Source organism: Xyrauchen texanus, chromosome 24 (assembly GCF_025860055.1).
Source record: "Xyrauchen texanus isolate HMW12.3.18 chromosome 24, RBS_HiC_50CHRs, whole genome shotgun sequence".
In the NCBI taxonomy this organism is placed as follows: Eukaryota; Metazoa; Chordata; class Actinopteri; order Cypriniformes; family Catostomidae; genus Xyrauchen; species Xyrauchen texanus.
In genome coordinates this window covers 41,799,233-41,812,400 of record NC_068299.1, presented here as the reverse complement: position 1 = coordinate 41,812,400, position 13,168 = coordinate 41,799,233, and the positions used below count along the sequence as shown (strand labels likewise).

The following is a 13,168-nucleotide window of genomic DNA, read 5'->3' as shown; positions in this document are numbered from 1 at the left end:
CATTTACAAGGTCCTTTTCTGTTGTTCTGGGATTGATTTACACTTTTTGCACCAATCTACGTTCATCTCTAGGAGATAGAATGCATCTCCTTCCTGAGCGGTATGGTGGCTGCGTGGTCCCATGGTGTTTATACTTGCTTACTATTGTTTGTACAGATGAATGTGGTACCTTCAGGCATTTGGAAATTGCTCCTAAGGATGAACCAGACTTGTTGAGGTCCACAATTTTTTCTGAGGTCTTGGTTGATTTCTTTTGATTTTCCCATGATGTCAAGCAAAGAGGCACAGAGTTTGAAGGTAGGCCTTAAAATGCATCCACAGGTACACCTCCAATTCAGTACACCTCCTATCAAAATCTAATAAGCTAATTGCCTAAAGGATTGACATACTGTTCTGGAATTTTCCAAGCTGCTTAAAGGCACAGTTAACCTGCACAGCACAAAGCCCTGACCTCAATTTTATAGAATATTTGTGGGCAGAACTTAACAACAAAATGTTTGACCCAAGATAATCAATTTTAAGGCAATGATACCAAATACTAACAAATGTAAACTTATGACCCACTGGGAATTTGATATAGTCAATTAAATGTGAAAAACATGTAATGAGATTATGAATTTAAAATACAAAATATAAGTAACTGTATTCCACTACAGTTACAATTTAAATAATTGGTAACTAGAATACAATTACATTAAAAAATATTTTGATTACTGAAGAGATTGCTTTGAATTTTATTCTAATTTGTTGTCATTTAATATTTAGTCCTTTCAGATGGAAGACATTTATACATATAAATGATGTGATCTAAAGTGCATTTGAACAGCGGTGAAACACTTTCTTATGATGTGTTACATTCATACGAGCAGACAGAGAAGTAAGTTTGAAGTAAGTTTGGAGCAGAAGAAATAGAAATAAACCTTGTGTAAATTGTCAGCATTACACTAAGCTAAAATGCTATATCTAGTCATTTTATATGCACGTTACAAGACACGATCATATTTTGTATTAAGAAAATTCACGTTAGAACATGATTTCTTTTTTCTAGTAAGACCTTTGATATTAGGGCAAAAATCATATTCCTGATAATAATTTTTGTATTGATTTCCTGTAAAAATATCTAAAAATCCTTAAAACAAGATCACTTTGATTGATCTCGTTTTAGAAACAACACTGCATAAGATATTTAGGTTTTTTGGAGAATCTATTTTAAACGTGTATTTTGTCTCACTGTACTGGAAGAGTTTTTATAGTCAAAACAAGTGAAAAAATCTACCACTGCTGAAGAAGTAATCCAAAGTATTTAGAATATGTTACTGACCTTGAGTAATCTAACGGAATACTTAAAAATTACATTTTACTGCATGTATTCTGTAATCTGTAGAGGAATACATTTCAAAAGTAACCCTCCCAACCCCGTGTATATATATATACATATATAAGGAAGTTATCCGTTATTTTTGTTCTTCCAATCAAAATGTGCGCTGCAAAAATCAAGGACAGCTTTAACTTGTAAATGCTGGCATGTGACCATGGTATAAGTGGGATAATCCACAGCTAGGTGTGTGTTAAACAATTTAAACGCTCTCCACGGAGGCAACCACTCTCAGCTTCGTGTCAGGTGGTTGCCTGCATGTCATGTTAAAATCGTTTAATACACACACCAAGCCATGGACTATGCCTTAAACTCCTTAAACTATTTAAAGTAGATAAGTATATTTCATTTCCATTGGGGTGGTTGGTGAATTGACCAGCTTGATCGCACTGAAATTTGTCTGTACTTCTCTAAATTTGAATCAATGCCACAAGTGGAACTTTGCAGGTGCCAAAAGCGAATCGATGTTTTATACAAACGTTGGATTTTTGGTTGTAAATTATGTGATAGTCAACAGGAATGCATATTTTAACTCCATTTACTATATAAATGTTTTGAATTCGAAGTCATACGTGTATGTCCATTTCACAAACCCATTTGTCTTGACTGCAGTTTACGTCAGTAATTTGATGTTGAACATCAAATTTAGGTTTAAAGGTGCACTCAGCAATCTTAGCGGAGTGGATGAAGCATTATTAAAAATCATTTACAAAATGAGATTAATTTGGCTGGTCATGTGATCCTAACATCAGGGGACCCTCTCCATGTACAATAAACATGCTTTTATAAGAAAATGTCTGGAGTCTTCATCTCATGGGAGAGCTCAGGATTTTATACATGGGTTTCAAAATGACTTCATTTCTTTAGGAGTAAAACGTTGCCAATGCAGAAAAATAACCTTTAAATGTGAGTTATGCAAACATGTTTTATAACAACAGTAGCTGTCCAGGGATTATAACAGCTCTTTTATTTATTGAATAAACACATTAGACTACAGACACCTGTTGCTCTTAGCAGGTAACACTTCAATTGTGCTTTGGTTTTTTGACATTTATAATGGAGTGGACAAAATTGTCTTGTTGTGTAAACCTTTCTGTACACAATGTATAGCCTCATCCTCTCAGAGATAATGGACAGATGAATCAATTATCAAAATAATCAGCTGCAGCACTACTTCAAATGAATAAAACGTTTACAACATCCAATCATTTTTTAATTGCATTGAAAGATATGTTGAATAATAAAGCTTGATGTGATTGCTAAAGTAATATGTTCATTAACATGAAAGTCTCGGTCATTTTTTATATTTTTATATTTGAAAAGTGAGGCTAAGTTTAGAATGAACAAATAACTATTGGACGAACTGTACAATTCTCCATCAGCGGAATATCAGAAAGATCAGGAGAATCATAGCAAAATCAACGTAATATTTTCTTCAGAATGCAGTGATATTGTTTTTGTGTATTTAGCTATTTTCAGTACTTCAACCACAAGGTTATTTGTGTATGGAAATACGATTTAATAAAATGTGTTTTGTATTTGCTAAAGCAGAAAATAACAGATGTTTGGTGAAGTAATTCATAGTGTAACATAAGATTCATTCAACTTCTCTTAAGATGAAATAATGATGAAAGATATCAGTTTAATACATAATGAATACAGGAAAACCATCCATAACTTCTGCTCTTGGTCCCATTAAAATGAATAGAGTAACATGAGCTCAGGGTGATCAGATCATGTGATCAGGGTCTGTGTTGGTCAGTGTGTGACGGCTGCAGACTGCTGCTGTATCTGTGGGGTGCTGAACTCAGAGTCCTGTACCCCTGAACAGACGGGATCCCGAAGCCCAGCCTCATCCCGGGAGCACCAGTGGGGTGCGTGAATCCCTGCTGGAGCGCGCTGCTGTACAGTGACGTCCCATAGGTAAGGGGTGCATTATAGGGCCTGTGCTGATGCGCCTCGTGAAACACGACAGGCTGAATGTGCCGTCCGGGCGTATTGAAGGAGAACTCGGGCGGAGGGCTGCTCTGCTTTGCGGGTGTAGACGTGGCCGGGTTTGTCTCGGCATGTTTGGAGGTCGAGGCACTCACATACTCGGACAGACTGAGAGATCCGCTCGTGAGAGCGCTGGTGGTCAGTGAGAGACGCTTCCGGTCCTCTTTAAAGATCTGAACAGTCAGAGTTGACACCAGCGTGGTCAGACGATTTGTCACATGAGCCAAAACCATCTGCTCATCCGCGTCCCTGCGAATGCGCACATGAACGGAACCAGCCTGTGTACACACACACACACACACACACACACACACACACACACACACACACACACACACACACACACACACACACACACACGGAAGAGAGGTAAGGTCTTGAATATCAAGAGCAGAAAGATCGAGCTTCTTGTATTTTGTTGCTACTACTTATGTTGTAGGTATTTCTTGTGGTAAACAACAGAAGAGTGTAAAGTCTGAACAAAAAGTCTCCAGGAGGTTGTCACAGATTAGATAATCATCTACACACCAGAGATCCGAAGCCAATGGTCCAGAAGTGCTCATTCCTCACTTCAAGAACTCCATCCAGTGTAGACACCTGAAAGATCAACCATCAGTCATCAAGTTCAGCGGATGGAAGTGTTCATTCTTACAATTAGCGATTTGGCATTTAAACTTTACACTGAATATTTCATCATGTCATATTCATTCATTTATTTGATTTCACAGTGACTAAAACAGCGTTTTAGATGACAAATATTTTTAGGGAGCATAATGATTAAAAAAAAAAAATATATAGTAACGGACCAATCTTCGACCAAATATTCAAATATTTTGAAAAATTTATAAACTGCTTTGAATGATTTAAACATGTATGAAACATATTAAAGATGAAAATGTTTAATATGTAACATTAAATAACATGAGAAAACTGTAATCATCTCACATTAGGAGTCTACTGAATTATGGGCTACTGTTGTGAATTATTCCTTGCGCTTTAACACTTTAGGATATTGCGTTACGTGTAGCGTGTTTTTAACGCAGATTACTCATTCTGACTAGCTGCCTGTGTAACACACACAAATGTACAGTATGGAAATGAAACAGACACGAATCAAGAGATTCCATTAAATGCATCTTAACTCACCTCTCTGAGCAGTTTATCAAGCTGACCAATCAGATGAGAGGGCGTTGTCTGCAGGGGAAAAACATCTTTAAAATTCAATTGGGTAATTCTGGCATCTTCAGATCTGTAGTCAAGACCTCACAGTCAAGATCATGTGGCTGTTTAACAGTCATGTTTTTGACGTACCTGAAGCAGCACTTTACCGCTGTACACACTCATGGGGTACATGGTACCGAACGTCATGAGAGCAATCGCGACTGCAGATGCTGTGTCCATTGCATTGTAATTACTGCACAACAACAACAATTACTGCTCACAGGCTACATATGAGCTCGAAGGTCTCGATGTAACTCTTACTCTAGAAATGGAGTATTTTCTAACAGTGGGTTTTATTGTGGTTTCATATAGAGATAAGCTATGTGTTGAAGTGTTGTGTCCTCACTTGATTTCGATGAGCATGTATGTGATGCCCAGAGCAAACGCTCCAGCGAGGTTGATCAGCACAAATGGGTTCATTCTGGGCAAGAGAACGCTGCTCAATGCCGGGATGAGGCCGCACAAACTGCAAGCAAACATTTACACATGTCTCCCTCATTGATATTCATTCATCATTTATCATGCATTTGATGACTGATGGATTGAAAAGCACATGGTACCTTCGGCTGAGATCAGCGACGTGCTCCTGAAGCCAGCTGGTGCTCGCAGCTAAACGCACACACAAACAGTGAGTGTCTGTACACTGCCATCACACTGACACTGTTACACCTACACAAAACTTTAACTGAACGCAGTTATGAACTTTTAGCCTTTATTTTACAGTGCAGACAGTGACGTACGGGAATGGTAGGCTACATGACCCAGGTCAGACCTGAACAGCTCTTATATATCCTGAGCATGTGCACATCCCACTGTGTTAAGAGACCAAACAAACCACACCATTGGTAAAATGCTACCAGAAATGACCTTACCTTCAGACACAAAGACGAAAGGCTTGTTCTTGACCGAGAGCAGAGTAAGCAGATTAAAAAATAAAGCCACAAATGTTCCCACAAGCAGACGACCCCTAAACAACAACAACACATGAGAAATTCCACAGCCCATCTGATCATGTCATTAACACACATTGATCATTGTTATTCCTGACAGAGAGAGTCTGTGTGTTATACTGTGTGTGCACGTGTTCAGAGAGAGACATTCTCGATTCTGTATTTGTGTGCATTGCCGATTGCTCAGAGCACAGTAAGTGTGACACAAAGCCTGTGAACAGCCAACCCTGATTTTCTGGACATGAAGACTTGTCTGTGCTGTTGACCGTACTAAAAGAGCATCACAAAGCAGTCGTAGTGAGCATGCATCTAATGCATCAGTACTGGCTCCAAAGAGTTTAATGCGGTTGACCGGGTGCAATCTGATCCAGAACACAGAAAAACTAAGAATACTCGGGCATTAAGAAACTGGCGTTACTCTCTGCTTTTGATTTTCAGACCATAAACAGACATGCACACATACTGTAGGATAAGCTGGTAATGTGAGATGACAATCTATAAGAAAAGCAGTGCTGTTGTTCAAGTTACTTTATTATAGAACTCTGCTTTTTGTTGAAAATGTTAATTTAAGATTTAAAATACATTTAATTGATGTTGAATCCTTCAATAAGTTTAAGTGAAACATTAGTGGGCACTCTTTGTTTTTAATTGAATCACATTGTGAGGCTACTGTATCGTATCAAGAAATCTAGTGGGAGTTTGTGTCTGTGTTCAGTATTTGTTACACTCACGTGTGCACTTCTGGTTGCTCCACAAAACGCTCAACACTGAGAGAAAGACAACAGAACATTAATCATACCAGTTACTGCACACAACAGACCAACTACACAAAAACTGAGATAGTTTGATCTCTTTTATTGAGTTATAACTCTAAGTCCCATAAGGGCTTTTCACACAACACTAAACCCTGAGTTAAGGCCACTTTTACCCTGGATTAAGCAACATTTCACACCACTTTTGCGGTGCTAACCATGGATTGCAGTGCCAAAGGTTAACAGTTTGAAATGATGTTATGGCCAACAGAACAACAATATACACTGAACAGCATTAACCCACGGTCGACATGCATAGTGTGAAATCCTGAAACCTCAATCATGTTATTAATGACTAACCCAGGGTAAAACATGAACAGTGTGAAACATGGAACAAGACAAACCAGGACTATGTTAAACCAGTGTTTAGAATGAGCCAAAAGAAAGCTCAACAGTGCCACATCACTTTGATGAAAATCATCTTCATGAATCCTAATATTGTCACTCGTGTGTAGTGAATGTGAGGTCAAAAGCACTGAAGGTGATGACACACAGATTTCTGGATCTCACCTTTCCTTCAGGATGAAGAGAGCACCCAACTGTACCAGCACTGTAGATGCAAACACTGCCAGCACTTCAAAACGCTCGAACCTGATACCACAATACACACAACAAACACTGAGTCAAAAAACACACATACACTGTCAGCAGTTGAAAATGCTCAAACCGGATACCACAACACCCCCAAAAACATCCGACACTAACAACTAAATTATAATGTAAAAACATACCTGCAAAGGGTCAAGCACACCAAAGTAACTCAAATTTTTAAATCATTGGAAGTGCTAGAATATTTTTGGACACACCCTAAAATTAATAATAAGAATATATATATATATATATATATATATATATATATATATATATATATATATATGTATATATACAGTTGAAGTCAGATGTTTACATACACCGTTTTTCACAATTCCTGAAATTTAATCGTAGTAAACATTCCCCGTCTTAGGTCAGTTAGAGAGATGTATTTATTCCAGCTTTTATTTCTTTCATCACATTCCCAGTGGGTCAGAAGTTTACATACACTTAGTTAGTATTTGGTATCATTGCCTTTAAATTGATTATCTTGGGTCAAACATTTTGTTGTTAAGTTCTGCTCACAAATATTCTATCGGGTTAAGGTCAGTGCTTTGTGATGGCCACTCCAATACCTTGACTTTGTTGTCCTTCAGCCATTTTGCCACAACTTTGGAGGTGTGCTTGGGGTCATTGTCCATTTGGAAGACCCATTTGTGATGAGCTTCAACTTCCTGGCTGATGTCTTGAGATGTTGCTTCAATATATCCACATAATTTTCCTTCCTATTTTGAGAAGTGCACCAGTCCCTCCTGCAGCAAAGCACCCCCACAACATGATGCTGCCATCCCCATGCTTCACAGTTGAGATGGTGTTCATCAGCTCACAAGCATCACTTTTTTTTCTCCAAACATAATGATGTTCATTATGGCCAAACATTTCAATTTCTGTTTAATCAGACCTGAGGACATTTCTCCAAAAAGTAAAATCTTTGTCCCCATGTGCACTTTCAAACTGTAGTCTGGCTTTTTTATGGTGGTTTTGGAGCAGTGGCTTCTTCCTTGCCGAGCAGCCTTTCAGGTTATGTCAATATAGCACTCGTTTTACTGTGGATATAGATACTTGTCTACCTGATTCCTCCAGCATCTTTGGTCCTTTGCTGTTGTTCTGGGATTGATTTGCACTTTTCGCACCAAACTACGTTCATCTCTAGGAGATAGAATGCATCTCCTTCCTGAAAGATATGATGGCTGCATGGTCCCATGGCGTTTATACTTGCGTACTATTGTTTGAACAGATGAATGTGGTACCTTCAGGCATTTGGAAATTGCTCCCAAGGATGAACCAGACTTGTGGAGGTCCACAATAATTTTCAGAGGTCTTTTTTTTCCTGAGGCTGATTTCTATTGATTTTCCTATGATGTCAAGCAAAGAGGCACAGAGTTTGAAGGTCCGCCTTAAAATACATCCACAGGTACACCTCCAATTGACTCCAATTAGCCTATCAGAAGCTATTTGGCTATTTGCCTAAAGTGTATGTAGGGCTGGGCAGTAGGGCTGCACAATTTGGGGAAAATGTCATATTGCGATTATTGAGGCTAATATTGCGCTATAATAAACAAATGGTAACATGAGTCAACTTGCTTGGTTATCAAGGAAAATGCACAAATAGATTACTGATAATGCTGAAATGTGTATTTCTCAACTCAAACATACAAACTAGCAACAACAACAACAACTATAAATGCAGTGTTTTCAAATTAAAATAATATTTTTACAAAATTAAATATCTTTGCATTACTGCAAATGTGTTATTTTCTCAATATTACACCTAAATCAAATGGAACAATAAATAAGAACATACAAATTTTAATGAAAATAAGATTGTCCAAACAAACAGACATTTAATCAGGATGTAACATGTACTTTCTATAAACTCTTTTGAAAAGGAAACTGGATATAAATGTGTGGTTCACTCAAGCCACTAAAACTGTTGTTGTTGCCTTTGTGGTTTTTTTTTTTTATTTCCAAATCCTCTTTCTAAAAAGTTCTACTTATCGCTGGTACCTCTTGTCCAGTGTGTGGATTATTTTCTGAAATCCCACTTTGCTACTTTGTGCTGTTTCAGGTGCTGATATAAATTTGTCGTGTTGCCGCGTAATGTAGCAACTTTAATTTTGCACAGTACCTCTCTCTGCTCAATGTCGGTTATCTTAAAGCCAAAATATCGCCATATAACCAGGGTTTTTCCTGGCTCAAAATGAGGCAGAGGTGTTACCATGCTGATCAAAAAAGTGACGTTAAGATCACGTAAACGTTGGCTTTGCATTAATACACTCCTAATGACCTGGAAACTGAATACTAGTGTTCATTTTGTCAGCTGTTTTTTTAATTTAGTCTTAATCCTGTGTCAAATGTCCTTTTTAGTTGTAATCAAATTTAGTCAGCCTTATCCTAGTTCTATTTATTGTTTTTAGTCGTTTTGTTAGACAAATCTGGGCATTTTAATGTAGTTTTAGTCAATGAAAACTGTTGAAATTTTAGTCATATTTTAGTAACATTTAGTCATATTGATATTTTAGCCACTGAACACTGTAAACATTTTAGCCATAAGAGTATTATTGATAAGCATTTGTCAATCTTGTCTATCCAAAAACTATATATATATATATATATATACATACATACATATATATACATATATATATATATATATATATATATATACATACATACATACATACATACATACATATATATATATATATATATATACACACACATTTTATTGTTGTTATTTTTCACATAAGATTGATCTTATCATGATGATGACGTTGCGAGCTGCAGACAGCGGGGGTGAGGGACAAGCGTCTCCGTGTTAGAGTGCACCGGTCTCGACTCCCGCTCAGATTGGGTCTCTTCCGCCACTGGTTGAAGCGGCTCTGACCACACAGAGAATGACAGTTTTGGAGTTTGTGCTTATTTACATGTCACGCTCCTGTATTATTAGTACCAGTGTTTGAACACACTCCGCGCAACCCCGCCCCCACTCACTCAAGTTCTCCAGCAGACAGCACTGGTTCACACTGCCAAAGAAGTGTGAACTGATTTTTACTGATTGTAAAAATACAATCAGTGGTTACATTTTTTGGAGATGGTTTAGATTTAAAAAGATCAGATGAACAGCAAAACAGCTGTGCGCTGTTTGACTGACAGGCGGCTTGTGTGTGTGTGTGGCGTGCTGTACATGCATGTGTGTAATGATAACATTCGTGCCTGAATGGTCAAATACAAAATGCCCATCTTGGTGAGGTGCTCATGTAAACACAGAAAGTGATGGGTGAACGTAAACATTGGGGGGAAAGCCGATTTGTATCCAATTGTATGACATTTAAGTTGAAATGTAACCTAATAGACCTGACGCTGTCTAGTGTATCCTTAATATTAATAAAACAACAATAACAAGAAAACGACAAAACCACTCACTGCTCTTGGCTGGATAACTTGTATAACTCTTGTATAAAAGTATTAAAGTGTTATTCATAGTAGGAAGACATTGTAGTAGTTTTAGTTTAAGTAGTAATTTTATGTCAAAATCATTCTGAATGTTTAATTGAATACTTGATGCTGTTAAAAAGCACTGCTTTCTTAATTTGTACTTTTTTGGTCTATAGTGTTTATTGTTTTCTATTCATTTCTATTCTTTTGTTATTTTATTACTGACTGTTTACTACTTTTGAACAATAACTTGAGAACTGAATTATTTTATAATAAACAAATTAGTTGTTGCAGGCTATTATTTGTTGATATTGAAGCTTGTATAAATAAAAAAATTCATCAGATTTCACTAAGACTACTGAAATTTTGGTATTGTGATAAATATTGTGTATGGTAGATCTTGCTGCAATAACTTGATGGAAAAGTAGATCACTTAAAACTGTAAGCACCCTTGCTGTAAAAGATGGTGATGGATGCTTTTCTTTATTTGACTACCATGCATACATGTGACATAAAATAACCTCCCTGCAGTAATATATTCAACTTTGTGCTGCTGCTACAAAGCCTTCACAGCCCGAAAAGTCTTCTGCTCAAAACAAAGCATGATGCAAGCTTCATTTACCATCTCACATGTGGCTTTGACTTACAAATGAACTTTTAGCAGACTTTGTAGAAACTACAGAGATATAAACTCAGCAAAAAAAAAAAAAGAAAGAAACATCCTCTCACTTTCAACTGCTTTTATTTTCAGAAAACTTAACATGTAAATATTCAACAACTAAGACATAAACTGAACAATTTTCACAGACACATGACTAGCAGAAATGGAATAATGTGTCCCTGATCAAAGGGGGGGGGGTCAAAATCAAAAGTAACACTCAAGTGTCTGGTGTGGCACCAGCTGCATTAAGTACTGCAGTGCATCTCCTCCTCATGGACTGCACCAGATTTGCCAGTTCTTGCTGTGAAATGTTACACCACACTTTAACCAAGGCACTTGAAAGTTCCCGGACATTTCTGAAGGGAATGGCCCAAGAACACACCTTCCGACTTAACAGGTCCCAGACATGCTCAATGAGATCGAGATCCGGCTCTTTGCTGGCCATGGCAGAACACTGACATTCCTGTCTTGCAGGAAATCACGCACAGAACGAGCAGTATGGCTGGTGGCATTGTCATGCTGGAGGATCATGTCAGGATGAGCTTGCAGGAAGGGTAACACATGAGGGAGGAGGATGTCTTCCCTGTAACGCACAGCATTGACATTGTCTCCAATGACAACAAGCTCAGTCCGATGATGCCGTCACACACCGCCCCAGACCATGACGGACACTCCACCTCCAAATCGATCCCGCTCCGGAGTACAGGCCTCTGTGTAACACTCATTCTCTCACCCCTGGTGAGACAAAACTGCGAATCATCAGTGAAGAGCACTTTTTTCCTGTCCTGTCTAGTCCAGTGAAGGTGGGTCTGTACCCATAGGCAATGTTGTTGATGTTGATTAGGACCTGCCATACAAAAGGCCTACAAGCCCTCAGTCCAGCCTCTCTCAGCCTATTGCGGACAGTCTGAGCACTGATGGAGGGATTGTGCATTCCTGGTGTAACTCGGGCAGTTATTGTTGCCATCCTGTACCTGTCCCGCAGGTGTGATATTCGGATGTACCGATCCTGTGCAGGTGTCGTTACACGTGGTCTGCCACTGCGAGGACGATCAGCTGTCCTTCATGTCTCCCTGTAGCGCTGTCTTAGGTGTCTCACAGTACGGACATTGCAATTTATTGCCCTGGCCACATCTGCAGTCCTCAAGCCTCCATGCAGCATGCCTAAGGCACGTTCACACAGATGAGCAGAGACTCAGGAGCATCTTTCTTTTGGTGTCTTTTAGAGTTAGTAGGAAGTTCTCTTTAGTGTTCTAAGTTTTTATAACTGTGAACTTAATTGCCTACCGTCTGTAAGCTGTTAGTGTCTTAACAACCGTTTCACAGGTGTGTGTTCATGAATTGTTTATGGTTCATTAAACAAGTATGAAAACCCTTTAAAATAAAGATCTGTTTAGTTATTTGGATTTTTACAAAATTATCTTTAAAATACAGGTTTCTGATAAAGGTACGTTTCTTTTTTGCTGATTTTATATTGTGTATCGCCATTCAGCCTAAAAATACTAAGATATGAATTTTGGTCCATATCGCCCAGCCCTATGTGTATGTAAACCTCTGACTTCAACTGTAGCTGCAAGCAGCAATTATAGGAGTCCAAGAATATATGAAGAGAAAAAGACCAAATTAGCCAAACTGGACTGAATAGATCATGTGGATGCAGATGTTTTGGTGTCAAATTTCTCCTTTGATCATAAGTTGCACAATAAGATTTTAAGTTAATACACCCCATCATTGGAAATGAAAGAAATTTGGCATGTGCCCTCAGAATGTTGCGTTATCCAAGTTTACTTTTGTTAAGTTTGGATATTGCACTCACAAGATACAGGCCAAGCAAAGAACATTTTGGCTTATATCTTATAAATGGTAAAATGAATACAAATTATTTTGATAACTTTTTGTCAGGAGCATCTCTAAATTATACATACCAAATTTCATGCAAACCAGAGAAACAGCCAAGGAAAATTAGTGCGCATCCCCAAAATGTCTTCATGTTGAAGTTTAAAGTTTGGTAAGTTACTTTGGACTATAACACTTTACAATAAGTTTCCATTTGTTAAAATTAGTAAACAACATTAGTTAATATTAACTAACCACGAACAATACTTTAACATTAGCCAATATTAAT

The 13,168-nt window shown here is 37.9% G+C and overlaps 1 protein-coding gene across 1 annotated transcript in view; it reads right to left on the bottom strand.

Annotated features, from left to right (window-relative positions):
- Window positions 1-2,293: 2,293 nt before the first annotated feature.
- slc30a6 (solute carrier family 30 member 6) overlaps window positions 2,294-13,168 on the bottom strand; it is a 49,114-nt gene continuing 38,239 nt past the window's right edge. Inside the window, exons 7-15 of the mRNA XM_052090593.1 lie at window positions 6,864-6,944; window positions 6,273-6,308; window positions 5,464-5,558; window positions 5,152-5,200; window positions 4,938-5,057; window positions 4,682-4,784; window positions 4,517-4,564; window positions 3,899-3,967; window positions 2,294-3,648 (exon numbers count right to left, since the gene is read on the bottom strand). Coding sequence (XP_051946553.1) covers window positions 3,118-3,648; window positions 3,899-3,967; window positions 4,517-4,564; window positions 4,682-4,784; window positions 4,938-5,057; window positions 5,152-5,200; window positions 5,464-5,558; window positions 6,273-6,308; window positions 6,864-6,944 — 1,132 coding nt within the window. The 3' untranslated portion in view covers window positions 2,294-3,117. The remainder of the gene's footprint in view (window positions 3,649-3,898; window positions 3,968-4,516; window positions 4,565-4,681; window positions 4,785-4,937; window positions 5,058-5,151; window positions 5,201-5,463; window positions 5,559-6,272; window positions 6,309-6,863; window positions 6,945-13,168) is intronic.